General features: G+C 60.2%; 1 protein-coding gene across 2 annotated transcripts; it reads left to right on the forward strand.

The window, feature by feature from the left end:
• TMEM44 (transmembrane protein 44) lies at positions 1-26421 on the forward strand. 2 transcript variants are annotated; one of them, XM_073358990.1, is made up of 10 exons: positions 1-119; positions 3349-3475; positions 9257-9350; positions 10100-10269; positions 10491-10577; positions 11723-11893; positions 12204-12347; positions 12956-13060; positions 13429-13587; positions 22348-26421. In XM_073358990.1, the coding sequence occupies exons 1-10, from the start codon at positions 1-3 to the stop codon at positions 22525-22527; spliced, it is 1356 nt and encodes a 451-aa protein (XP_073215091.1). In that variant the 3' UTR covers positions 22528-26421. The 2 variants fall into 2 exon arrangements, with proteins under 2 accessions (XP_073215091.1, XP_073215094.1); XM_073358993.1 differs by lacking the exons at positions 1-119; positions 12956-13060 and having other exon boundaries at positions 3210-3475.

Consider the following 26421-nt stretch of genomic DNA (forward strand, 5'->3'; position numbering starts at 1 on the left):
ATGGGAGCCGCCGCCGGGAGCTGGGGGCACCTCGCCGCCTGCCTGGCCCGGGACAGAGCCTGCGGCGCCGCCGCGCTGGGGAGCCTGGCCGCGCTGCTCTGGATGGCCGCCCACGGGCTGTAAGTCCGCCCGGCCCCGCGCCCCGGTCCCTGCGGCCGGAGCCCCGGCGGGGGGTGTCCCGCCCAGGCTGGGGGGGGGAAGTAACTGAGCCCCCCCGGTCGTTCTAGCTGGGTCGGAACCGGGGAGGCGGGCAGGGCTGGGCCCACGTGTACTGAGGCCGCCCGGCCGCTCCCCCCAGCCTGCCGGAGCCGGGTCACAAGGCGGGGGGAGCCGGAGAAGGGGGCGTGGGAACCCGGCTGGGCCGGATCCTGCTCGGCGCCTGGGTTTGCCGCGGCTGCAGAGACACCCCGTTATCCCCTGGGTGCCCCAACGCGGGGCTGCAGATGCTGGAAGAAGAACTCCCCCTCCGGCCCTGGCTGCTCTGGGTGGCGTTGGGGGGCCCTGGGGGTGGTTCGGTGGCCGAACACCTGCCCCCCCGGTGATGACTCACCGGGAGACAGGCGCTTCCTGCAGCCCGGACTCAGGCTCCCAACTCGGGGAGAGGAGCAGGACTGGGCTCTCCTTGGCATCACCCCGGGCTAGCGCGGGCAGCTCCCCGCTGGCACTGCCGTTGTGGGTCTTCGCATCCTTGGGCTCCCCGCTCGCCCTAGGCACCGCAGGGAGTCGAGGTCCCGAACTCAGGCTTTGTGGCTCAAGGGTTTTCCTGTCATTTTCTAGAGCCTACAAGTTAGGTGCTGTGACCGTCTGCATTGCAACGCCTGAGTCCCTGGGAGGATTCGGGCCCCGGTGACTGGATAGCGCCACCGCTGCCAACCACACAGGCCGCATGACAACCACCTCCTTGGGCTGGGCATTTCACGGCAGAAAAGCAAGCTCCGTGTTGGGCTAGGGGGCCTGAGGAGCCTGCTGAGAAGGAGCAGAGCCATAGGAAAGAAGTGTATAAATAACCAGTGGTTGACTTGACCTGCTAACTTTGTGGGAGGGGCTCTCTAGTGTAAAAATACAATTCGGAAGGCCAAAAAAGAATGTGGGGAACAGCTAGCCAAAGACTCAAAAAGTAATAGCAAAATTTTTTTAAGTACATCAGAAGCAGGAAGCCTGCTAAGCAACCAGTGGGGCCACTGGAAGATCGAGATGCTAAAGGAGCACTCAAGGACAATAAGGCCATTGCAGAGAAACTAAATTAATTCTTTGCATTGGTCTTCACGGCTGAGGACGTGAGGGAGATTCCCACACCTGAGCCATTCTTTTTAAGTGAAAAATCTGAGGAACTGTCCCAGATGGAGGTGTCATTAGAGGAGGTTTTGGAACAAATTGATTAACAGTAATAAGTCACCAGGACTGGATGGCATCACGCAAGAGTTCTGAAGGAACTCAGATATAAGGTGGACTATAAGGTGGGTAGAAAGTTGGCTAGATTGTCGGGCTCAACGGGTAGCGATCAATGGCTCCATGTCTAGTTGGCAGCCGGTATCAAGCGGAGTGCCCCAAGGGTAGGTCCTCAGGCTGGTTTTGTTCAATATCTTCATTAATGATCTGGAGGATGGTGTGGATTGCACTCTCAGCAAGTTTGCAGATGATACTAAACTGGGAGGAGAGGTAGATACGCTGGAGGGTAGGGATAGGATACAGAGGGACCTAGACAAATTGGAGGATTGGGCCAAAAGATTCTATGATTCAGATGTGACATTGAACTTCTCTACCTATGGTCATGGCTGGCCTGGTAGACTTAGTCTTCTTGTCTTCCTGCAGGGTATCATCGAATCTGCAGGCCTTGTACTCTGTTTTATTCCTGCTGATTTTCATGCCATTTCTTTCTCGCATGCACCTCTGTCTTGTTAAATCTTCTTCCACTTGCTCTTTGCTCTCCCCTGCGATCACTACGTCATCTACAAAAACCATGCACCAAGGGGCACTCTGGATGTTTTGTGTAAGTGCATCAAGCACCAACGGGAACCAAAAGGGGCTTAGTGCTGAGCCCTGATGTGCTCTGATTCTTACTAAACACTGTTCGGTTTCTCCACATGGATTTCGGACTGTGGTAACCGTATGTACCAACAGTTCGTGTCCCAGGCAAGTCTGATATAGTCTTCAGGCCTCGGTTTCGTTGTCATGCACCACCAAATGACTTCTCTTGGAATGTGTTCGTAAGCCTTCCCAACATGGATGAGTACTGTCTCCAGGGTTTTCTACTTTTCTCTGTATTTTTTCCACAAGCAATGTTAATGCAAAGAGAACATCCATTTGTTCTGTTCCAGTAGAACAGTTCCTAATTTGTTGGGTACATTTGTGAAATGGCTAGAATGAGTGGGACAAGGGGGGTGAGATAATCTTTTTTTATTGGACCAACTTCCGTTTGAAAGAGATGAGCTTTCGAGCCAAACAGAGCTCTTGCTGAGTGGTGCATTTGGGGGATGTAATTTTAGGCTACACAATGATGATTTAAAGGGAAACTGCTGAGCCGTGTCTTGTGCAGCTTTTATGTTCTTATTTATTTGCTTTTTACTCTGTTGTTCATAACCTTAGACCCAGCTCCTTCCGCCCTTTATGTGAGCCAATGTATGAAAATTAATGGGAAAATTAACCATTGGCAGGCGTGTGCTTTACCAGGTTTCCCCTCCTCTGTCTACGTTTATATAGCTTTATTTATTTGGATAAGGGATGTAATTAGCCTGGCTGCGTTGCTTAAAACCACCTTGTCCAACATGCTGCGTTCTCATGCCAAAGCATCCGTATTACTGCACGAGCATCATCCACTGATCTCAGTCCAGCTCAGCACCATCTGGAGTTCACCCCTCCCCGAGGTGTGTTGAGTTTGTCCTGCAGCGGCTCATCACTGCTGAGTCTTGGCCCCCATGTGGGGAGCTGTGGCCCAGGGAGGGGAAGTGAGCTGCCCTGGCCACCCCTGACGCAGACCTAGTGCTAGGGCTGCTGGAGAGTGCGATGCTGGCTAGTGCTCAGCGGGCTGTGTGGTTACAGGAGCAGCCCTGGGGCAAGCCAGAGAGCACCCTGGCCTTGGGGCCTGGCGTGAAACAGGAGCCTGCCGTTGCTAGTTAGTAGCATGTCCCACGATCCCACTGAAGGGGCATGCTCTGATTGACTCTCCCACGTACTGGGCTGCAGGACCTGGCCTCATGGGCACTGGGGTGTCCTGGGGGACCCTGGGCACTGTTAAATAGCTCAGCCTGTTCCTCATCCTAGCCGATAAAGCTGGACTGAGAACCCCAGCCCCTGGGTGAAAGGGCAGTGTGCCCCTGCTCTGATGCCTCTCCCTCTGTGTCCCCCCAGGCTCTTCCGTGCCCGCTGCAGGAGGCAGGGCTGGCAGGAGGCGTCGGTGCTCTGCATCGTTTACAGCTTTGTGGGTAGCATGTGCAACACGATCGGGGCGCTCCTCGCCAAGCAGCTTACCATCCAGGTACGCGGGAGACGTCCGGCCTGCCCCCGCAGAGGCCTGCAGATCCTGGAGGTCGGGCATGGGACAGGTTGGAGCCCCCAGCCCAACCCCTGCGGCCAGTGCAGGATGTTGGCTAGGGCTTTGGCCATGGGCACAGATGATGGTGCTCCCTGTGTGTCCCTAGGCCCAACACGTGTCAGAGAGTACTGCCCCGAACCCCTCAGCCCTGGCCAGGCACAGCTGGCCCTGCAGTCCCTGGGCGCCTTGCCTCAGGGCTGGAGGGGGCAGGTTCCCCTGGCTGAGTTCTGCCCCTTTGCTCCATGGTGGTCCCCCCACCACGAGACCCCGTCCCAGTCCCCTGAGGTAACGGCAATCCCAGGAGGCCAGCACAGATCCAAATGGCCGCTCTGATCCCGGGGAGCCCCCCCACCATGCGGGCAGTCAACTCTGACATAAGGCCCCTCCCTTCACCCCAGCCATGGCTGCTCAGGGTCCCCCTGCTGAGGAGGGGACTCCGGGAGGGTGAGGATAACGCAGGCTCGGCCCAGCTGCCTTTCCCTTGTAAACTGCGCTGGGGGCCATGTGCGTTTCCCTGCCCTGCCCAGCCAGGCCTGGCCCCACCGAGAGACCGATGAGGGGACGGTGGCAGGGAGTGGGACAGTTCATGGGCAGGGGTCCCTGCCCCACTCAGAGGGGGGCCTCAGTCCCCCACTGATGACATGGCTCTTTAAGCCTCAGTGCCACCCTTTGCTGCACCTTCTTCCCCTTGACCGGGAGCAGTCGTTCTGGGCGGGCGTCTCCCTGGCAGAGTCACCGGGGGCAGGGGTAGGGTGAGGCTCACGCTCCCCACCCTGTTTGTCTTGTTCCTCAGGGCTGACGGAGTAACAGCTGCTTCCCTGAGGTGGAGTCATGAACAGCCGACTCTGCCAGTCTGGGAGGGCCCTGGGCCCAGCCTCGCTCACGGCCGGTGTCTCCCCAGCACAGGGCGGTTGGTCGCTCCCGGCATTCACGGCTGGTGCTCAGGGTATGCCCGCACTGCGGGCAGACACCCGCGGCTGGCCTGGGCCAGCCGACTCCAGCTCTGGCTAAGGGGTTGTAGAATTACGGGGTCGATGTTCGGGCTCTGGGATCGTCCCCCCTTGCAGGGTCTGAGGGCTTGGGCTGGAGCCCGAACATCGACCCTGCAATTAAACAGCCCCTTAGCCCGAGTCTACTAGCCACGGGTGTGTAATTTCTGTGTAGAAGTACCCTCAGAGGCCACGATAGCTGCATTAGAAAGAGATACAAGGAGACACCAAGTCCTTGTCCCTCCCAGACAGACCATCCCAGGGCACCTGGCATGGGGAGCTGCCGTTCGGTTCTGCCCCTCAGGCTCAGCCAGCAGTCCCTCCCCCGAGCTCATGGGGCAGGCGGGACGGAGGGGACCCAGATTGCTGGTGCCTTTAGTTACCCTGGGCTGCACGGGACGTTGCTCTGGTTTAACGGGGGGCGGGGTGGGATTTTTAAGCCCAGTAGTGAAAACTTGCACGATGTCTCTTCTCCCACATGGGGGCGACACAGGCCCCGACTTGTGCGCACAGTTCCCAGGGCTGGGCGTGCAGACGGGCTGGGTGTGTGAACACACGGACCCCCATGGCTGTTTGCAGCTGCGCACCCAGGGGTGCGGCCAGGGAAGGAGGCACGTCAGAGGTGGAGCAGCTGTGCCTTTACCTGCTCGGAAAGGGGGCTGCACGCCGCGTGCTTCCTGAGCTGAGCGTGAATGTGAGAAACGGGCGAGCACGGCAGGCCAGCGCCGTGGCTGTGGGGAGGGAACAGCCTCATGGCGCTGCCCTGCCCGGCACTTGTGTCCCCTCCCCCAGCTCACTCCCAGTCCCAGGGCTGTTGCTCAGAATGGGATGGTCCCTGCAGGTTTTTCACAGCAAGGCTCACTGGGGCAGGCGGGCTCTGTGTTACACACTCATCGCTGTCCGCACCTCAGCACGGGGCAGCCGGGGCAGCCGGGCTCTGTGTTACACGCCCGGCGCTGTCCCCACCTTAGCACGGGGCAGCCGGGGCAGGCGGGCTCTGTGTGACACGCCCGGCGCTGTCCCCACCTCAGCACAGGGCAGCCGGGGCAGGCGGGCTCTGTGTTACACACTCATCGCTGTCCCCACCTCAGCACGGGGCAGCCGGGGCAGGCGGGCTCTGTGTTACACACTCATCGCTGTCCGCACCTCAGCACGGGGCAGCTGGGGCAGCCGGGCTCTGTGTGACATGCCCGGCGCTGTCCCCACCTTAGCACGGGGCAGGCGGGCTCTGTGTGACACGCCCGGCGCTGTCCCCACCTTAGCACGGGGCAGCTGGGGCAGGCGGGCTCTGTGTTACACACTCATCGCTGTCCCCACCTCAGCACGGGGCAGCCGGGGCAGGCGGGCTCTGTGTGACACGCCCGGCGCTGTCCCCACCTTAGCACGGGGCAGCTGGGGCAGGCGGGCTCTGTGTGACACGCCCGGCGCTGTCCCCACCTCAGCACGGGGCAGGCGGGCTCTGTGTGACACGCCCGGCGCTGTCCCCACCTCAGCACGGGGCAGGCGGGCTCTGTGTTACACGCCCGGCGCTGTCCCCACCTCAGCACGGGGCAGCCGGGGCAGGCGGGCTCTGTGTTACACACTCATCGCTGTCCGCACCTCAGCACGGGGCAGCCGGGGCAGCCGGGCTCTGTGTTACACGCCCGGCGCTGTCCCCACCTTAGCACGGGGCAGCCGGGGCAGGCGGGCTCTGTGTTACACACTCATCGCTGTCCGCACCTCAGCACGGGGCAGCTGGGGCAGCCGGGCTCTGTGTGACACGCCCGGCACTGTCTGCACCTTAGCACGGGGCAGCTGGGGCAGGCGGGCTCTGTGTTACACGCCCGGCGCTGTCCCCACCTTAGCACGGGGCAGCTGGGGCAGGCGGGCTCTGTGTGACACGCCCGGCGCTGTCCGCACCTTAGCACGGGGGCAGCTGGGGCAGGTGGGCTCTGTGTTACACGCCCGGCGCTGTCCCCACCTTAGCACGGGGCAGCCGGGGCAGGCGGGCTCTGTGTGACACGCCCGGCGCTGTCCCCACCTTAGCACGGGGCAGCCGGGGCAGGCGGGCTCTGTGTTACACGCCCGGCGCTGTCCCCACCTCAGCACGGGGCAGCCGGGGCAGGCGGGCTCTGTGTTACACGCCCGGCGCTGTCCCCACCTTAGCACGGGGCAGCCGGGGCAGGCGGGCTCTGTGTTACACGCCCGGCGCTGTCCCCACCTCAGCACGGGGCAGCCGGGCTCTGTGTTACACACTCATCGCTGTCCCCACCTCAGCACGGGGCAGCTGGGGCAGGCGGGCTCTGTGTGACACGCCCGGCACTGTCCGCACCTTAGCACGGGGCAGCTGGGGCAGGCGGGCTCTGTGTTACACGCCCGGCGCTGTCCGCACCTTAGCACGGGGCAGGCGGGCTCTGTGTGACACACCCGGCACTGTCCCCACCTTAGCACGGGGGCAGCTGGGGCAGGTGGGCTCTGTGTGACACGCCCGGCGCTGTCCGCACCTTAGCACGGGGGCAGCTGGGGCAGGTGGGCTCTGTGTTACACGCCCGGCACTGTCCGCACCTTAGCACGGGGCAGCCGGGGCAGGCGGGCTCTGTGTTACACGCCCGGCGCTGTCCCCACCTCAGCACGGGGCAGCCGGGGCAGGCGGGCTCTGTGTTACACACTCATCGCTGTCCCCACCTTAGCACGGGGCAGCCGGGGCAGGCGGGCTCTGTGTTACACACTCATCGCTGTCCCCACCTTAGCACGGGGCAGCCGGGGCAGGCGGGCTCTGTGTGACACGCCCGGCACTGTCCGCACCTTAGCACGGGGCAGGCGGGCTCTGTGTTACACGCCCGGCGCTGTCCCCACCTTAGCACAGGGCAGCCGGGGCAGGCGGGCTCTGTGTTACACGCCCGGCGCTGTCCCCACCTTAGCACGGGGCAGCCGGGGCAGGCGGGCTCTGTGTTACACGCCCGGCGCTGTCCCCACCTTAGCACGGGGCAGCCGGGGCAGGCGGGCTCTGTGTTACACACTCATCGCTGTCCCCACCTTAGCACGGGGCAGCTGGGGCAGGCGGGCTCTGTGTGACACGCCCGGCACTGTCCGCACCTTAGCACGGGGCAGCCGGGGCAGGCGGGCTCTGTGTTACACGCCCGGCGCTGTCCGCACCTTAGCACGGGGCAGCCGGGGCAGGCGGGCTCTGTGTGACACGCCCGGCACTGTCCGCACCTTAGCACGGGGCAGCTGGGGCAGGCGGGCTCTGTGTGACACGCCCGGCACTGTCCGCACCTTAGCACGGGGCAGCTGGGGCAGGCGGGCTCTGTGTTACACACTCATCGCTGTCCCCACCTTAGCACGGGGCAGCCGGGGCAGGCGGGCTCTGTGTTACACACTCATCGCTGTCCCCACCTTAGCACGGGGCAGCCGGGGCAGGCGGGCTCTGTGTGACACGCCCGGCACTGTCCGCACCTTAGCACGGGGCAGCCGGGGCAGGCGGGCTCTGTGTTACACGCCCGGCGCTGTCCCCACCTTAGCACAGGGCAGCCGGGGCAGGCGGGCTCTGTGTTACACGCCCGGCGCTGTCCCCACCTTAGCACGGGGCAGCCGGGGCAGGCGGGCTCTGTGTTACACACTCATCGCTGTCCCCACCTTAGCACGGGGCAGCTGGGGCAGGCGGGCTCTGTGTGACACGCCCGGCACTGTCCGCACCTTAGCACGGGGCAGCCGGGGCAGGCGGGCTCTGTGTTACACGCCCGGCGCTGTCCGCACCTTAGCACGGGGCAGCCGGGGCAGGCGGGCTCTGTGTTACACGCCCGGCGCTGTCCGCACCTTAGCACGGGGCAGCCGGGGCAGCACTGCGAGCAGCCACTAGGGCAGAGGGTTCGGAATCTGTTTGAGAAAATTCCTTTTGTGCATAAATTCTTCAGGCTGGTTCCTGGGGCCGGGATGAGTCCGTCTGACTTCGCTGCAGAAGTTCAGCTCGCTGGGGGTTCTTGGGGTGGTGCAGGGTGCTCTTGGGGGCGTTGGACCAGACTCTGGTGTGCTGTGGCCCGGAGGCTGTCTGCAGTGGGGGCTGGGAAGGCGGATACTGTGCACTTCACTGGGTTATCTGGAGTAAAATCTGAACTCTGTCATACTCCAGGGTCTGCTCCCTGTCTGGCCTGGGAGCTTCGGAGCCCCCTGGGGTGACATTTGGCACCATGGGCTGTCGGCCAGTGACAGAGCTCCAAGCACTACAGCTCGGGAGAGATCTGCATGGAGTGTCCAAACGGCCACCCCAGCCGTGAGCAGGGTACCACACCGGGCCTCCCCCCCCCGTCAGCTGCTGGCTCTCCCAGGGACGCCGGGTCTCGGCTAGATGGGCAGAGTTTAGTTCAGCTCCAGAGCCTGCTGCGGGAGCTGTCTGCCCCATTGCTCTGGCCTAGGCTCTCCGCAGCAGGCCCTGTCTCTGCCATGGCCCATGAGGAGGCTACAGACGCTGTTGGTCTGGGGGAGGCCCAGGGAGAGCTGGGGTCACCCGAAGGCTGCCACAGAGATCTGTGCTGAGAGCTGGGGACTGGAAGTCGGAACCCATCCGCTCTTTCCCAGCTCTGACACCTGCTGGCTAGGTGACCTTGGCCAAGGCTGTTCAGCTCTCCATGCCAGGGCCATGCACAGAAGGAGGCTATCACATCACCCTCTCAGGGCTGTTGGGAGACTGGTCTGCATCGTCCATAAAGCGTTTCCCCATCCTGTGATCGTGGCTCTGATCCGACTGGTCTCTCCGCAGGTCTTCACAGGGGCGTACATGGTTGCTGTCGACATCATTCACTTCCTGCTGACTCTCTTTCCTGTCTGCGCATCCGACCCCAGACCCGCACCAGGTACGTGCCCGGCGGGTCTCCCTGTCCTGTATGGTGGGGACAGATCAGAGGGGGGAACCCCAGGTGATAACCTGGCCCCTCCCCGGATTGGATGCATACAGTGCTGGGGGGCCCAGCATGCTACAGGGGCTGAATCCGTTCCAGGCCACACAGAAGGGACAGGCAGGTAGGATGCTGGTAGGGCAGGGCTGGGGAGATGAGTGGTGAGGAGCATGCAGCTGGGAGGGGGATTTGGGGAGAGGCCTGGCTGGGGAGGTGTGGCTTGGAAGGCTGGATGCTGAGGGAGTGGGGGCTGGGCGGGGGCTTGGAGGCTGGGATCAGCGGGAGCTGGGCGATGGGGAGTCGAGGGAGAAGCTGTGTTCAAAGCAGGAGGGGCTGAGTGCTCTCTGGGTGCTGGGGGAGTGCACTGGGCGTGGAGGGGGTGGGGTGGATGCTGGGGGGTGGAGGGAGAGGGCTGGGTGCTGCCTAGGATGGGGGGTTGGCAGGGATAATAGAGGGCTGGGAGACAGGTAGGGTGGGAGGGAGGTAAGGATGGTGCCCCCCTCCCAGCGCAGCCAGTGACCCAGGGGCAGGCGAGCTCTTGGGGGACGAGGATCCCGTTTTGGGGGAGATGTTCTCCAGCAGCAGAAGCTGGAGCTGCCGAGGACCCGCTCCCTACGCTGTGCTCTTGGCTGGCACTTCCAGTGCAGGGCCAGTTCCCCGACGGGCTTTCGCTGTGTCTCCCGGCTGAGACTCTGTGTCCTGCGCAGATCTGCCCGGCAGGAGGAAGAGGAGGAGGAGACAGGTGAGGAGCAGCCTCCTTGCCCTCGCTCTCCCCCTGTGCATGGGCGCCGGCTGGTACGGCCTGGCCATGGCTGCCTCATCCTGCCCCGAGGAGTTCCACGGTGCACAGAGGAGACTGCTTGGGACGGTGCTTCAGGTAACGCAGCTCCCGCTGCCCGTGTCCCTCTGGGCGGGCGGGGATCCCGTGATGGGCCCAACAGTCGCGGGAAGACAGGCGCTGTGCGGGATGTGACAGTGTGTCCGAGCAGATGAGCACGTGGGGGTGACACGCAGTGGCTGGCGGGGCCCCTACCATGCAGTGGGGGGTGCCCCGGTGGCTCCCAGTGGCTCAGGATTTCTTATCCTCCCGTCCCGCAGGAGAACACGGAAGTGCTGGGCTTTGCTCTGGGGATGCTCGCTGCGCTCATCGCCTTCACGGCCAGGATCCCCGCACTCTCTGGAGCGGTAAGTGGGCTGGCGGGAGCTTGGTAACGCCGAGCCGCTGCCGTGCCGGGAGCCCTGCACAGGGCGGGGGCCTGGCCGTGCAGTGCACTTGGCTCTGTGGCCTTGGGACAGTGGGGGTGCACAGCAGGAGGGGCACAGCCTGCGAGCTAGCTCCAAACTGGAGTGTGTCCGCCCCGGCCAGGGCGCAGGGCTGCAGCCATAGCCCCGCTGGGCCTCTTGCCCTGGTGCAACAGGGCCCTGGGTCAGTGTAGATGTGGGTCTTGTGGCCCCCTCCCGGCATGCTGGGGCATGGCACTGTCTCCTGGACAGCCCCTCCCCGAGTGCCCATGTGCCAGGGTGAATCCCACCCTCTGTCTTCCCCCTGCCCGGGCCTCCCTTCCCAGCCGGCCACCGTCTCCTCAGCGCTCATGCCTGCCCTGGTGCTGTTGCCCGACGCTCCGTGAGGCCCAGGGATTCTTCTCCCACGTCCTGTCCCTGTCCCCCCGGCTCCTCCAGTCTGTCTGTCTGTCTGCTCAGACTGCACTGCCCAGCAGCGAGTCTCCTGAGGGCACACTTGACAGCGTAGCCTGCCCCTGACAGAGCCGAGGGCCTGAGCCTGCCCGTGGCAGCAACCCTGCCGTCTCCATGGGTGCGAGCGTTTGCAGGCTCAGGGCTGGGCTGCGGTCCCTGCTGCTGCCTGGTGGGCCTCGCTCTCCCTAACCCAGGGCTTGTTCTGCCCCTGCTGTAACAGCAGCGAGATCCGGGACTGCCCGGGCTGCTGCCTCGGGGAACCAGACCGAGGGGTTTACCCGTGCCCTTTGCCTTGGGCTCAGATCCCAGGTCGACAGGGCCCATGGGGGCGCGAAGCATGGCCGCGCTCACGTTGCCCTCGCAGGGCGGTGGCGCAGAAGGAGGCAGGGCCCAGTCCCCGGTGCCCGCGTGTGTGCCCAGCGAAGGGTATTCGGCTGTTCCCGTGTCGCCGCAGAGGCAGAGACCGGCGGTGCGGGGCCTGGACCGGGCGGCAGGGAAGGCTCCCGGCCTGCGGACAGCTACGTGGACTGCGCTATGTCTGCGGCAGGGCTCTGCTGCCATGGGCGCCCCACGGGGCGGGGGGATGGCTCCTGCTGAGTCAGGGAGCCATTCTGACCTTCCCCTGCTGTCTGCAGTGCAGAGGGAGGCTGTCTCCAGCGACCCAGCTCTGGGCCAGCGTCCCCTCGGCCCTGGCCAGCGTCCTGTATGCCGCGGCCATTGTGACTTACGACCAGCGGCCCGCGTACTTTGTGCGAGCCGTGCCCTGGCTGCTGCTCGCCCTGGGCTCTGCTGCGCTCGACGTGGCTGTATCCTTTCCCCGCCGGCTCCACGGGCTGGCACGGTGGGTTTGGCACCGAGGCCGCGGGCTGGGTGGGCCGTGGGGACTGAGCAGCCCTCAGCTCCAGGGCACGACGCAGGCTGCAGAGGTTAGGCCCCGGGGTCTGATGGGCCCCGGGGGCTGCGGATCCTGCCCAAACCACGCCACGCTGGCCAGCTAGGTAGTGTGGGCTGGGCATTGTCCCTGAGCCAGTGCTGGGTAGCTGCCCTCCAGGCAGCCATGTTGCAGGGCTCGTGTTACCCTGAGACACCGTCACTTCCTGAACCCGGGGAGCTCAGATCGCCTGTCTGTCCTGCTTGATGAAAAGCCAGATGAGCTGGCTGGGCCTTGGGGCTGAGGCAACCGAGACCCCGGACACGTGGGCGCTGCTGGCCCAGGCGGAGGAGGAGGAGGAAGAGCCGAAGGGAGCCGAAGAGGAAAAGGTTTCTCCTCCTGTCTCTGGATTCTCCCCTGCCCTGCACCGTGTGCTGCCACTCGCCCTGCCAGGGGAGACGGCCGGGGGCCCACCCTGCTGTGACGCGCCCCGCGGTGCCTTGCCGAGGCGGTAGGGCGGGTGTGAGGCCCTTACAGGGGCGGCTGGGCCCGCTGCAGAGCTCGCTCCTGTGCTGGCCGCAGGCGGTTGAGAGCCTGCCGAGGTTTTTGTGCCTCTTGGGTTTGACATGGGCCCTTTTACCCCAGCATCCCGCTACGTCACTGCACGGGATGCAGCCTGATCCGGGGGCCCGGCTCTCCTCTGTGTGCAGAGCTGCTCCCGGCTCCTTCCTCCCACCCCCTTTGGGGGGCTGCACAGCCCACCCTGACCGCCCCTTGGGGTATCCCCCGCGCCTGCTCCCCACCTGCCCCACCGCCCTTCCTCTCCCTCTGCCCAAGAGCACCCCCCGGCTGCTCTGCTTCTTCGTGGAGCCCGCTGCGTCGCGCCGCAGTGGGAGGGAGGGACGGGTCGTTGCTATGGCCTCCATTGACAAGCTCAGCCCTGCAGTTCCCAGTGCGTGCTGGGATTTGCACACTCACTGCCCCCCCTCTCTCTAAGGCCCCCAACTGGCTGCAGCTGAGCACGTTCCCGGCCCCCCCGGCGCTCCGTGAGGGGGCTGCCGTCGGTCGCCGCCTGGATCTCACCATCGAGCAGGTGCAGCCGGTGAGGCGGGAGAACAGCTGGGGCGCTGGGCGGCCGGCAGCAGCATGGAGCTGAGCTGCGGGGGGAAGGCGAGAGGCTGGCCGGGGTCGCAGCGGGCTGCAGGGGGGCAGCCAGCCAGCGAGAGAAGCCGAGCCGAGCCGTGCTCTGTGTGTGCACACACGCCCGCCCTGCTGCCGCCTGTTCTGGGGGTGACCGGGGGCTCCTCGGTCTGCAGCTTTTGGGAGCCCTGCCCCATAAGCACGGGGGTCTGCGACCCAACCCTTCACCCCCGTGCTCTCCCCACACAGGCCTCTCCTCTGCGGGTTTCTGATCCTCCTGCTGTGCCCTGTGATTGTATCTTGGTAAATCCTGCTCCCTGCTACATCCAGGCTGGCCGCGGTGCAGTGAGGCTGCCGGGAGATGGACAGACGAGTGCTGCAGACCCCGCCCTGCCGAAGCCCCCTGCCTACCCTCCAGTCCAGGTCATCCACGCCAAGCTCTCCCCCTCCAGCTCCTCAGTCGTCTCCTCCATTAGCTCCGAGCTCGAGGTAGGTGGTTGATGCTGGTCATCTGCACTGGATCCTGCGCGAACCCCAGCCTCTTGCCTTGAACTCGGCCCGCCCTGCCTTAAGTAGTGCACGGAGCACAGAGCCCGCTAGCCCCAGGCCAGGGACTGTCCCACCCAGGTGTGCGTGTGGCAGTGAGAGAACCCCCCGTGCAGGCCGAGTCCCCAGAGCATCCTGGCTAATTGCCACATGATAGGGTCCGGTCACAAGAAGCCAGCTCCCCTGATAACCAGATATCCCCCCCCACACACACACAAACAAACACACACGTGCGCACACACACAGGGGCTGCGGTAGGGCCCCTCTCCATCTCTGCCTCGCTGACTGCCGTGGGGCGGGCCGGAGGGCCAGGGCAGTTCCCACTCGGGCAAAGCGCCGCTTGCCGTTAGCAGGAGCTGGCAGGGCTGATTGTAAACTAAAGACTGAAACGGAGCTCAGCACGTAGCCCATGCTTACTGCATCGTAGCCAGGGCTGGGCACGTCGCCCCATATTAAACCTGACCTCATCTCCCAGGAGAAGACCCTGGTTTTGGTTGCTTCAACCTTTTCCAAACTGCCACTGTTTGAGCCGAAAGTCCCAGGCTCGGGGCTGCCTCCGGCTGAATTGTATTTTGAAGATTTCACCCAAGATGGTTTGGCTGGGTCCAAGAATGAGGCTGGGAAAATACGTCGTTTGGGCCAGGTTAAAAACTCGGGAGACCTTTTCTTTCAAAAGTTCTCGCTGACGCTACCCACCCCTAGTCTCCATCACCCCCCGGCTCGCAGCAGGGATTTACCATTTGGCAGACATGAGCTGGGGGCAGGGATGTGCTTTTTGCCATCTCTGTGAAAATCCGTCCAAGTCTGGCCAGTTTATAAGCTGTGGAGACTGGCTGGGCAAAGGGACTGGAACAAGGGGCCGGGGCGGGAGGACACTGGGATTGGATGAGGAGCCCAAGGAGGGGGTTTGAAACTGGGAACCACTCGGGGATGGAGGCGCAGCGGGAGAGAGACGTTTGATGAGGACCAGGATGGGAGGGATCTGGGTTGAGAGGGCTGAGACTGACTAGGTGAGGAGGGAAGAACTGGGATGAGGAGCCGGGGTGGGGAAGAGACAGGACAGGGACAGGTTGGCGGGATGGGGCAGAAAAGGTCACACTTGGGGGGAAATGGGCAGAAGAGTCTGTGCCCACTAGAGCACACTCCCCTCCGGAGCCTGGAATGGGAACCCAAGATGTCTGAGTGTCCTCATTCCTCTGCTGTTAGCAAATAGCTGTGAGACCCACTGGCAAAGTGGCCCATCCCCCTCTAGAGCTGGCTCACATTGCGGATGACAGCCTACTACTGCTGCCAGTCACACTGTTAGCTCAAGTGGCAGAGGTGCGTGCAGTGGATCTAAAGGTTCCAACCCTGCGGCTGACCTTTGTGGGTGTCAGCGTAATGCCACATGACAGAATTTCTGTTTATTCCGTTTGCGGTTTAACAAAGCCTAGGAGACGTACACACGCACAACTGCGTTAAGGGCACATTATTATGGTTACAAAGTCAAGCCCACAAAAGTAGGGAAATTCTGGAATTACATTTGCCCGGGCAACCTTAATTCGCCCCGTTGTGCTGGTGCATCAGGATACAGTCTTTAATTACGTGATCACGTACAATTTTGTTCATAGGCCCCCTTCTCTGGGGCTGAACAGCGTTGGGTAGTGAGGAGGCTGTGTCTACAGGACCCCCAGCATTACTTGTTGCAGAAGTTGGAAGGTGTGTACCGATAGTGGGGCTGGGAGACTTCAGGCCTAAGCCAGCCAGTTTGGAAAGACTGAGAAAGTGATTGGGGCAGGGGATTGCAGGAAGAGAAGGGATGGGCTCATGGTCAAGGCAATTGAATGCTGTGCTGGGGAAATGGATTCTCTCCCTGCCTCTGCTACAGAGTTCCTGTGTGGTGCTGGGCAACTCACTTAAACCAAACTTTTCCCAGGTGGTCCTAATTGTGTGGTTGTCATTTTCTGGGTGCCTGACGTGAGTTCCTGGGGTTTGATTTGCAGCAGTTCTGAGCACTCACAGCTGCAACTGACGTCAATAGGAGTGTGCTGTGAACATTTAAAGCGCTGTACAGTGCTGAGTATGCTGAAAAACCAGGTCCTAGGTGTCTCAAACTGGGAACCCCTGTAAAATAGGGATAATACCCATTCATCTCACAGGGGTATTGTGAAGATTGCTTGATGTTTGTGAAGCACTCAGGTGATGAGAACCATAGAAAAGCCCATGAGGACATGAATAATTCTGGTGTCAGAGCAGGTCTTGAATAGCGTGCAGGAAATAAAACCTGGGGCTAGACCCTACAACCCAGCTGGAACCCCCCGGGACCCGAGTATAAGCATCGGCTTAGGTGTAATCTGTATAGTGTGTGTTCGGCCTCGGTTCAGGTCAGGTGGTCTGTTAGCACCGCTGGTGCCGACGACACTGTTCAGGCCCTACTTGGGCCTGCTCCTGCCCCCCGTGTGTACCTCAGCCCCCCCCATTCAGAGTTAGTTTCTGCCGCCTCTGCTAACACCGCCCCCCATCACCCCAACTCCTACTCCCTGGCCCTATTGTGGGCGCTGCGGCAGCCCCTCTGGGTCCCGCTCTCACCTCCATCCCCCGGCACGAGATGCATGGGGGTGGAAACATACGTCCACCCCACAGCATTTCCACGGTGGGATGCTAGCCCCCAGTGTTCCCCCGGTTCTGCCCCGCCCCCTGATGTTCTTGTTCACAGGTTTAAGCCAGCAAGTCCTTCCTTGCGCTTTCTTTTCTTTTCTCAGGTTGGGTGTGAAAACAATGCAACCCTCATGGGTATGGGTCAGGTTGGGACTGGCTGTGTCTAGTCGGGTTCGGGTGGAGCTATCCAGTTAGTCTGGAGCAGAGCTCTGCGTGGGACCTCCCGCACCTCACTGAACAATGAGGAGAAAACAAAACACCAAGCAGCTGCTCTTGAGTGGTCACTGTCCTGCCCGCCCGCTGAATGAGGCAGGGATCCTGTGGCAAAGCAGTACGTGAGCATGTAACTACAGACACTATCATGATGCATACATACCGGGGTGAATTAAGGGGGCCTGGGCAGCCTTAATTCTGGAGCATCCGAACTTTGGAGTGCTTGCCTTTGCAGCCTTAATAATGTTCTTTTCACGCTACTTCAGTGTAGTCAGAGTGAGCGTACATGGCCCCAGCCGTGTGAACCCTTATGCAGAGTTGTTGTTTCTGGTTTAAATGCCTGCAGATGGCACCGGGTCAGAACCTGGACTGGCCAATCCTTGAGCGGCCCCTTCCCTGGGTTGGCTCAGTGTGGTGGTTGGCACCTTCTCTGCTTGCTGGAGGCTGCCTGCGGGGCTGAGCGTTGCAGGGCCCGAGTGCTCTGCTTAGGCATATTCCGTAAGGGGTCAGACTGGCCTCACATTGTCTCAAAGCCAGCAAGGAGCATGAGGACAAACCCTACCCTGGTTGCCCCTCAACACCCTCATTTTCACTCTGAGAAGAGGAGGGAACGCAGAACTGGATCTCCAGTGGGCTCCGAAATGCAGGTTCTGAACTCGGGGCTGCCAGGAGTGTTGTCTCGGGAAAAGGGCTGATGGGTTTTGCAGGGCTTTTGTTTGTTATCTTTGCATGTTCCCTCCTGCTTTGCCACCTTGCAGGCTGATATGGCACATATGCGACTATCGGCAAAGGAAACGGTTTCTTTCGTAGTTCTGGGGAAATGCCAGCTCCCCTCAGGCCTGCTTTGCTCCTCCCCAGTAGGAGATTTCTGCATCGACTCATAGCTGCTGCTGTCAAACTGCGAGATGTTTCATAGAAACTCTGCAAAGCCCGTCACAGTAGCTGGGGCGATTTCTGTCCTGAGCTCCGTGCATGCAGCTCGCCCTGGAGCAGGGCCGTCCCTCGGAAGGTAGAATTCGGCCCACAGTGGTGCGATCCCAAGAGCTGGACAATCCACGTGCTCGAGGGAGGGCAGGGGAGCAAATACTGGACTATTTTATATAGTTCTAAAAATGGGACCATTCTGTTCCAGAACGTACATGGGAACGCTCCGCATCCCTGTGCCATTGTTCCAACCCGCCAGCACCCTGGGCTCCGGGGCTCTCCGCTCCTGTGGGGACAGGGCAGCCTACGCTCCTTGGGAGATGGGCAGATGGATGGCCCACTGCCCTTACTGCCCCTTGGTCTGACAGAACAGAGAGCGCAGAAAACCTCTGCCAGCCCTACCACCCGTGCTCCGTGCTGGCCTGGGTTCCCCGGCCTGGTGTTCTCAGAGATTCCTGTCTGATGCTGGCATTTCTTACCATGTCCCTGGCGTGTCAGCAGGCGTCTCTGTGGGAACAAATGGGTTTATGGCAGGAGATTACAGCAGGTCAAAGCCCCTTCCATCTGAGCTAGCACTTGCCTTGCACCAGGACCAGCACAGTTACCATATGGAGGGGGACAAACAAAAACACATTTTGATTCTGTAAAGTTTGTTTTGTTTCGCTTCTGTTTTTTAAAAACACCTGCAGCTGGTAACTGGTTCCCGTAGGAGCCACGCTGCACATGAGAGAGAAACTCTTCAGATGATTGGGGCAAGGTGGCTGGTCAGTGCCATGGGTTTGCACTCCATGTCCATAGGCCGTACGCTGTTTGACAGTCACTGTATCTTTGAATAATGACAGGTTTCAGAGTAACAGCCGTGTTAGTCTGTCTTCGCAAAAAGAAAAGGAGTACTTGTGGCACCTTAGAGACTAACCAATTTATTTGAGCATAAGCTTTCGTGAGCTGCAGTATGCATCCGATGAAGTGAGCTGTAGCTCACGAAAGCTCATGCTCAAATAAATTGGTTAGTCTCTAAGGTGCCACAAGTCCTCCTTTTCGTTTTGTATCTTTGAAAATATACGAGATGATGGAGCTCTTGGTGGCTGAAATGCTCGTGGCAGCTAGGGGTCAGTATTTCCAAGTTACAGCGCGGAGCAGCCCTGGGATAGTTGACAGACCCACGCAGCCTGTCCTTTGCTATGGCTGTTGTTCTGGGCCCTTACAGACCCCACACTGAAATGGCTCCTGCGTTTGTTTGGACAGACTGACATTCTCAAATGGATTGTGTTTCTGTGACAGTGTCTCACACACCTGGTGAAATCATGTTTTCCTTGCAGTGGTTCTTACCCCCAGCTCCCTTTGCACACTCGCTCGCCCACTCTCTTCAGGTTTATTTTGCAAATAAGAAGTCCCTGTATTTCTCTGCCCGCTGCGGCTTTCCTGCTCTCAAAAGCTGCTTGTGAATCCTCCCATGTGGCTCTCCCCACCTTGACTAGGTACCAGAGCGAGGTGTAAAGAGAAGGGATCTGGGCTGGGCTGTTTGGTGGTGGCTGCTCTAGATCAACTCTTTTCTTGATCTTTGTTTTTCTTCTGCAGCAAAAGTACAGGGAGGCCTTAAACTCAGAACAGGTATGGAGAACTGTCACTTTGCTTCGCGCGGGCGTGTGAGGGGGAGGCCGGGACCAGGGGACACCCATGTCTGCCAAGCTTCTTTCACTTTAAATCCATGGATCATTACCACTGCAGTCTCTCTTGGTTTAGATCAGGGGTGGGCAAACTTTTTGTCCCAAGGGCCACATTGGGATTGCAAAACTGTATGGCGGGCCGGGTAGGAAGGGCTGTGTCTCCCCAAACAGCCTGGCCCCTGCCCCCTATCTGCCCTGTCCCACTCCCCCCCCCCCACTGCCCCCCTCAGAATCCCCAACCCATCCAACCCCCTCTGCTCCTTGTCCCCTGACCACCCCCCTTCCGGGACCCCCTGCCCCTAACTGCCCCCCCTGGAACCCCACCCCCATCCAACCGCCCCTTATCCCTGTTCCCTGACCGCCCCATCCTGGGACCCCCCACCCCTATCCACACCTCCACCCCCTGACAGGCTCCCCAGGACTCCCACACCTATCCAAACCGCCCCCCGTTCCCCATCCCCTGACTGCACCCCCCCCAGAACCTCTGTCCCGTCCAACTGCCCCGACAGGCCCCCCAGGACTCCCACACTATCCAACTGCCCCCTGTCCTCTGACTGCCTCCTGGGACCCGCTGGCCCTGGCCCCCTTACCATGGCTGCAGGGGAGGGGGAACAGCAGGGGAGGGGCCGGGGGCTAGCTCAAGGGCCGGGCAGGATGTGGCCCGGGGGCCATAGTTGCCCACCTCTGGTTTAGATGCATGAGACATCACAAGACCCAGAAAGAGGCCAGATTGCAGGGCAGGAAATAATCACTCATAAATTAAAAAAACATAATGTGTGTGCTTTGTCCTTCGGGCCATCCCGGGGAGAGGTTCTGTTCTCAGGCCTGCTGGTGTAAATCTGAAGTGACTCCACGGACCCTTAGTGGAGCTACTCTGGATTTACACTGTTGCACAAGAGTAGAGTCTCCCCCATGATCTCCAGCCCAGTGTCGTTTTTAGGTCACAGAACTAGTTGAGGTCAAAGAGGAGAGAAGGCGTCTAATCTCCCCTAAAGGAAGTTACCCCACCTCCAACTGGCTTTCACTGACTGCAGATAAAGGAACAATGATGATAAACTCCAAACAGCCCCGGACTCCAGAAAGCCGTATCCCCTGGGCTGGTACACATCAGCCATGAGGCGTCGCAGCCAGCGCCGGGTTCATCTTGTGGCTTCGAAGTTTTATAGCAACAGAGATGTCTCCTGTGGGGCAGAGGGCAGAAATTCTGCCGACCCGTTCCTGGGAAGGAGATGGCTCAGGGGCTGGGGAGCAGAGGGGCGTCCAGCTCTGTAGTGCTAGGAGCAGCTTGTGTGAATCGTGTGATCTCAGTCCCGTCCATCCACTCTCACAGCTGGCGGAGAGGTCAAGCAGGGCCCCCCGAGAGATGCCCCTCCAGGACAGATCTGGGGGCGCAGGCTGTGTGGCACGAGCTTGCGCCCCCGGCTGGTATGCAGCATGGGCAGGCAGGTGCCCCCTCACGAGCGCTAAATTAACAGGGGCAGAAAGGGAGTTCACGCTGACCTGTGGGATCCCAGGTACAGTATGTGCCACATGGACCCATAGAAGTTGTGGGTGGAGCTTGGGGACTGAATATCGCCACTTTTCTCCCTGTTCTGCCCTCTGAGGGTGATCCTGGCTGCATTGTGGGAAGTCACGTGGGTCCGCAGTGCGGTGACTGACCTGGGTGTGTGGGATGTGAGTGTGTTTTATCATGGCTACCCAGTGTCCCCCCCCCCCCCCGGTGCGGACCTGCCCGGTGTGACACGGGAGGTGAATGGAGTTGCTCTGCCTGAGGGCTGGAGGAGTTTGTATGTGTCACTAAAGCCCCAGGAGGGCTCGGTACATCTGGGCCATTGTTCCATGAGCCCAGGACGGGGGCTTCAAGTCAGGGCGGGCATGAACTGGCATCTAGTGCTGTCACACAGCATGGCCTCAAGCCCTTTCTGAAGCAATGGTTTTAAATGATGGACTTCAGTCCATCAGCTGTGTGATCCTGTAGAGCCACTGGCTAGTTATATGAGGGGCTGAAGAGGTGAATACTGCCTGGAATCCCATGGGCCTCGTTCTGCACGGATGTGGGTACAATGCAGAAAACGTTCCTGACTCCAGAACGGCTGAAAGCCCTTCTGTTGATGGCTGCAGATATTTCTGAGGTCGGTAAGACTGAGCTGGAACTGTGTTTACCAGTCAGGTGGCCTGAGTGGCACATGAGTGTATCCTGATTACCTCCAGTGAGTGCCAGGAGAACTCCCAGGTGATGAACAGCTGGTTCTGGAGCACTCGCTATCGTTTTCTCGTGAGAACTCCCAGGTGATGAACAGCTGGTTCTGGAGCACTCGCTATCGTTTTCTCGTGACAATCCTTTGGGTTCAAAGGGACAGACTGTTACTCCTCGGGGCTGAGTGCTGCACTGGAGAGAGCGCCAGCCGGGTATTTTCGGCAAAGATGTAGGCGGTACAGTGAGCCTCATACTGACCTCTTCTCAACAGCAAGATCCATTGTCCCTTGAAGTAGAAGTTGGCTGAGGCTTCTCAGTTAGCAGCCCTCGATAGTCACCTTAATGGAGATCAGTCTCTGCTCATTAGCTGAACAGTAATGGCCGGAGCTGGTTAGAAAACCACCGAGAGCTGCTAGAGAGTTTTCACTCTGCCAGGATCCGACAGGGGCGGCTTTTCCTTTCCTTCCACATTTTTTCATGAACATTTTTATCGAAAATGTTTGATTTCAAAAATGTTTTTTCTCAGTTTGGTTCCCCCTTTTCCCTCTAAGAAAAGGAGGACTTGTGGCACCTTAGAGACTAACCAATTTATTTGAGCATGAGCTTTCGTGAGCTACAGCTCACTTCCTCGGATGCTGTAGCTCACGAAAGCTCATGCTCAAATAAATTGGTTAGTCTCTAAAGTGCCACAAGTCCTCCTTTTCTTTTTGCGAATACAGACTAACACGGCTGTTACTCTGAAACCTTTTCCCTCTGTTTTTTTTTCCATTTTCCATCTTACTGCTCGCAGTGGGAGGGGGAGAAGGAAAGGAGAAAATGAAAAGCCTATCCCAAAAAGGGTTCCATGGGAAATTTTGTTGAACATTTTTTTAAAATGAGAATTTTGTGACAATTTCTATTTTCAGATAAAGTTTGAATTCAGGTGGTTTCCGCCCTGTAAAACCGGCCTGAGCGGCTCCCGTGTGGCCAATCTGCATCCCGTGGAGAGCAGACCCCACTTCTGTAGGAGCTCCGGCGCTACAGACCTGCCTTGTCCCTGTAACCCGAAATCCTTTCTCTTCACAGTGGGACTTCGAAGACATGAATCTTCAGTGGAACAGAAACAGCACCGAGGCGCCAACCATCCAGCCCAGCCGCAGCTCGCTGCTGAATGCAGGCTTCGGATTTGATGTGAACGCCTTCAAACAAACCGCAGCTGCTCTCAGACTGTGTGATAATGATGGCCCCTGGGCAGAGAAATCATAGCAGGTAACTCAAGCAACCAGCAGAAGAAAGATGCTGTGTAGAAGATCCCTGGAGGTCCAGGTTACAGCAGTACTGTGGGCCAGATCCGGGGGGTGCAGCTGGTTTACTGAGGGCAGGGAGTGGCTGCAAATGTAGCTCAAATCTCACCTGTGTACTTCCCTGATCCTGCTGCAGCTTTGTGCAGGGCGGCTTCTTCTGCACTGGGCTGGAGCAACCTGAAGGCCACTCAAACAGACCCTGTCTGCAAACAGCCCCAAGGAGCTGCAAACATAGCTGGGACTCAGAATGGCCTGGAGTGTCCTGGCCACGGCCCTGTTCCTCTTTTCCCTGCTGCACTTGCAGTGGGGGTGGGGAATGGCAGAAGAGCCCCATAGTCAGCGTTCTTCTGCCAGAGACTCACTGTGACGCTGGGGCAACCCACCCCTGGCCCTTTTAAAACGGGGGGGCTTACACTGACTGCACCTCACTGGGAATGCTGCTGTGTCTGCAGTAATCAGGGCTGAAACTATTGCCCTGTTGCCTTGTGAGTATAACTGACCCTTGTGGGGAGGGGAGGGCATGGGGGCAGTTTCCCCGCCCTGGCACCATTTTAAGCCACGCAGCCCCATAGCAAAGGTCTGGTTGGCCGTAGCCCATCGATCAGGGTTTCCAGCCCTGCTCCCCGAGCTTCAGGGATGCACTTCTCACCGCGTCCCTGCTGGTGCCAGAGGGGGAATGTGCCCTGACAGGTCAGTAACAGGAGCGCGTCCATCTCCCTGGCCGGAGTCGGGACTTCAGAGCTGCCAGTCCCAGGACAAATTCAGAGGAGAAATAACGTGCCGATGTTTGACCACGAGGGTAACTGACCGGCATTGCAGCGCTTCTCCATTACATCCAGAGAGGGTTTCTGGCCGATCTGCTCTGGTTCAGCCCCACCACTTGGACTGAGAGCGGGGAGTAGCTCAGGGGAGTCCTCGGGCCTGTGCTGGGCAGGTCACAACAGGCCCTTCTGGCCTGGGCATCCCTGTGTGGCTCCTCTCAAACAGCAGATTCAGACTCACCATCCAGCGCCCTGGCTGGCGTGAGCAGGGTGAAGCACAGACTGCCGGCGCTGCATCACTTCTGCTAACAGTGCATGTGGCCCCCAGGCCTCCCTTTATCTGCCTGTAACTGGCCGGATTCTGACCGGGCCTTGCCTGCACGAGACAGGGTTAGCTGGTGTGGCTCCCACCAGCTCCTGGCCCGGAAGAAGCTCTGCTGTTTCCGGGTTGCCTGCGCCCACGCGAGGGTGGTTGCTGCCCCGGCTGTGTCAGCTGTGTGTGTGCGGGGGGGTTGTCACAGTCCCACTACCACAGCTGGGCTGGCCTTCGGCCTGGGAAAGAGCTGCAGGGGGACGCAGGTTTGGAATCCCTGTTTCCTTGGCCAGTTGGGGTGCCCTGTCGCCCCGGGGGCCCCCCTCGTGCTCCGTAGCCTTGGTGCTGTGGGCTCTTGGTATCACAGGGCCCCCGCACGCAGATCACTGGTGTCTGAAATACGGCTTGGTCAAGCCCCAAGCCCCCCTTTGTCTGCACCTTTTCGCGCCGCTCCTCCAAGCGCAGAGAGGCTGCTAGGAGTGGGATCGCAGCCGGCCGGCGGGCTGCGCCCCAGGGATAGCTGTGAGGGCTGAACGCTGGGGCGGGGCGCTGTTGTGACCCGAGAGGATGGTGTGAGAAGCCGGCAGAACGCCTGTGTGCGCTGGGTGCGGCAAGGCGGGGGTGCAGCTGGGAGGTTTCAGGTCCCGCACTGCAGCGAACAGCAGGAGGGTGCGTCCCGCCCTGCCATCTCCACTGTGTGAATGTGGAGCCAGCTCTGCGGCCGGCAGGTGCTCAGGAAGAGGCGCTGGGGCAGAGGGGTAATGCCCGGCTTGCTTCGGCTGGGAGGAGCCGGCCCAGGCAGGTGTGGGTGGGAAAGGCTCTCCTTCTCTGTTATGCTATTGGGTCTTAGAGCATCACCTATAGACCGTTCCAGGCGGAGGGGTCACAGGCTCCCTTCGTCACATTGCGGTGGGAGATTGCCATCCCATGACTGTGTGCCCTGGCTGTTCTGCCCCTTCTGCTCCCCAGAGTCCCTCGCGGCTCTGCTCCATTCCCACGGCAAAGCTGGAACCCCTCCGCTCTGCACCGCCACCCACAGGCAGCTGTGCCCAGGGCCCTGAGCCCAGGCTTGGGGCTTGTTGAGCACCAGGCCCGAGGAGCTGCTCCTGCGTACCAAAGGCACAGCAAACGGGAGGGCGGCCTTGCTGTGCATTCCTAGGACACTGAGCTGCCCTCACCCTGGGGCTCCACTCTCCTCACCCCTGACTTCTGGGAATGCAGCACATGCGAGAAGACGACATCTGACTAGAGCGCCTGGCCTTCTGTCGCTCACGATCTGATCTCGCAGCCCCAGCCTGCCTGGCGCTGCTCCTCTCCAGGTAGATGACCCATCTGGCAGCTGCCTCGGGCAGCGAACATACACAGTTGTTCAGGGAGCGAGTGGCTGTGACCTGCGCTGGGTCAGACGCTCCTTTTGCTCAGAACAGCAAAACATTCCCGAGCCAGTGCTGATAAGAAACCTCCACATTAATATTTCTAATGGCTGGAGATTAATTGCCTGGTAGTAAAGCTCAGAAATCCAGACAATGCAAAGACTGGAAACCCAGGGAAAGGAAATTCTTCTGCTGTATTGCCTTTTCCTATTCAGATAATGCACAATAAAATATGAGCGTGCAAGTCAGCGCCTGGGGAGGCTGCCTCAGTCGTGTCCAGAGCAGTACCACTTGCAGATATGCCAGGAGAAATGCCAGGAGAAACCCTGGAGCAAGTGATCTCACGTGTTGTGCAAGGGGGCAGACGGGCTCTGCTGCCTTCGGAGGGGTAGGTAGTGAGCAGTCATATTCATGATGCTTTACACGTCCCTGGTATCTTCTCACCGAGAATCTCAAAGCCCCAGGCACACATGAACTGCTTGCCCGGCTGACACTGCGAGGATGTAGGCAGGTCTTTGGCCCATGGGGAGGTGGGCAAAGAGAGGTGGCTTGGAAGACTCAGGCAGCCCGTCTGGCAGAGCTCAGATCCCGTGTCTCGCAGGTGCGTATCCCGTTACCGCGCGGCCTCCAGCTCATACATGGTGGGGACAGGGAAGGGAGATAGTGAACGGATGTTTGGACAACAGCAAGCGGGTCACAACGCCCTGTGGGGCAAATCCTGCTCCCTGCGCCCACGAGTAATCCTGCTGGTCTCCGGGGGATCCTGGCCTAGCAGCGCTGTGCCCTGGGGCAGAGGCAGTGAAGTGTGTTCATGTGCCCTGCTGGCCTCCAGTGATTGTGAGCGTGATGAGTCTGGCGTTCTCTAAGCCGCAGAGGACACCTCCCCGGCCCCAGCCGCTCTGCCGCATGGAACAATTGGAGCCTGGCATTGCTGGGCCCCGGATGGGAATAGCTGGGCTTAGGCGGGCCTGGGGTGGAGCTGGATTTGCAGGGTGGGGAGGGGGTTTGCACGTCTGCTCACATTTTGCCGTTTCACCGATTCATGGAGTTTAAGGCCAGAACGGACCATTAGATCACCCAGTCTGGCCTCCTGCATCACACACGTCGCCCGTTACCCTGTGTTGGTCCCAGCAACTTGGGTTTGGATCCTGCATCTCGGAGCCAGTGCGTTCAGGTTCCTCAGGATCTGCCTCCATCCTGCAATGCAAGGAGAGCTGGTTCTCCTCTGCCGGCTCCCCTGCAATCTGCTGACTCCAGGGTACAAACCAGGATGGCACTTGGTTGAAAATCTGCAAGCAGAGTATGTGTATGAGAACAAGGCGTCAGAAAGTGTTTGCCCTTCCAAGACATTTACTAGAAAACTGAGTAAAGACTGGCGGTGATATCGGGGGGAGGGGAGACTGAGAGGT

Source organism: Lepidochelys kempii, chromosome 9, assembly GCF_965140285.1.
Source record: "Lepidochelys kempii isolate rLepKem1 chromosome 9, rLepKem1.hap1, whole genome shotgun sequence".
NCBI classification, from domain to species: domain Eukaryota; kingdom Metazoa; phylum Chordata; order Testudines; family Cheloniidae; genus Lepidochelys; species Lepidochelys kempii.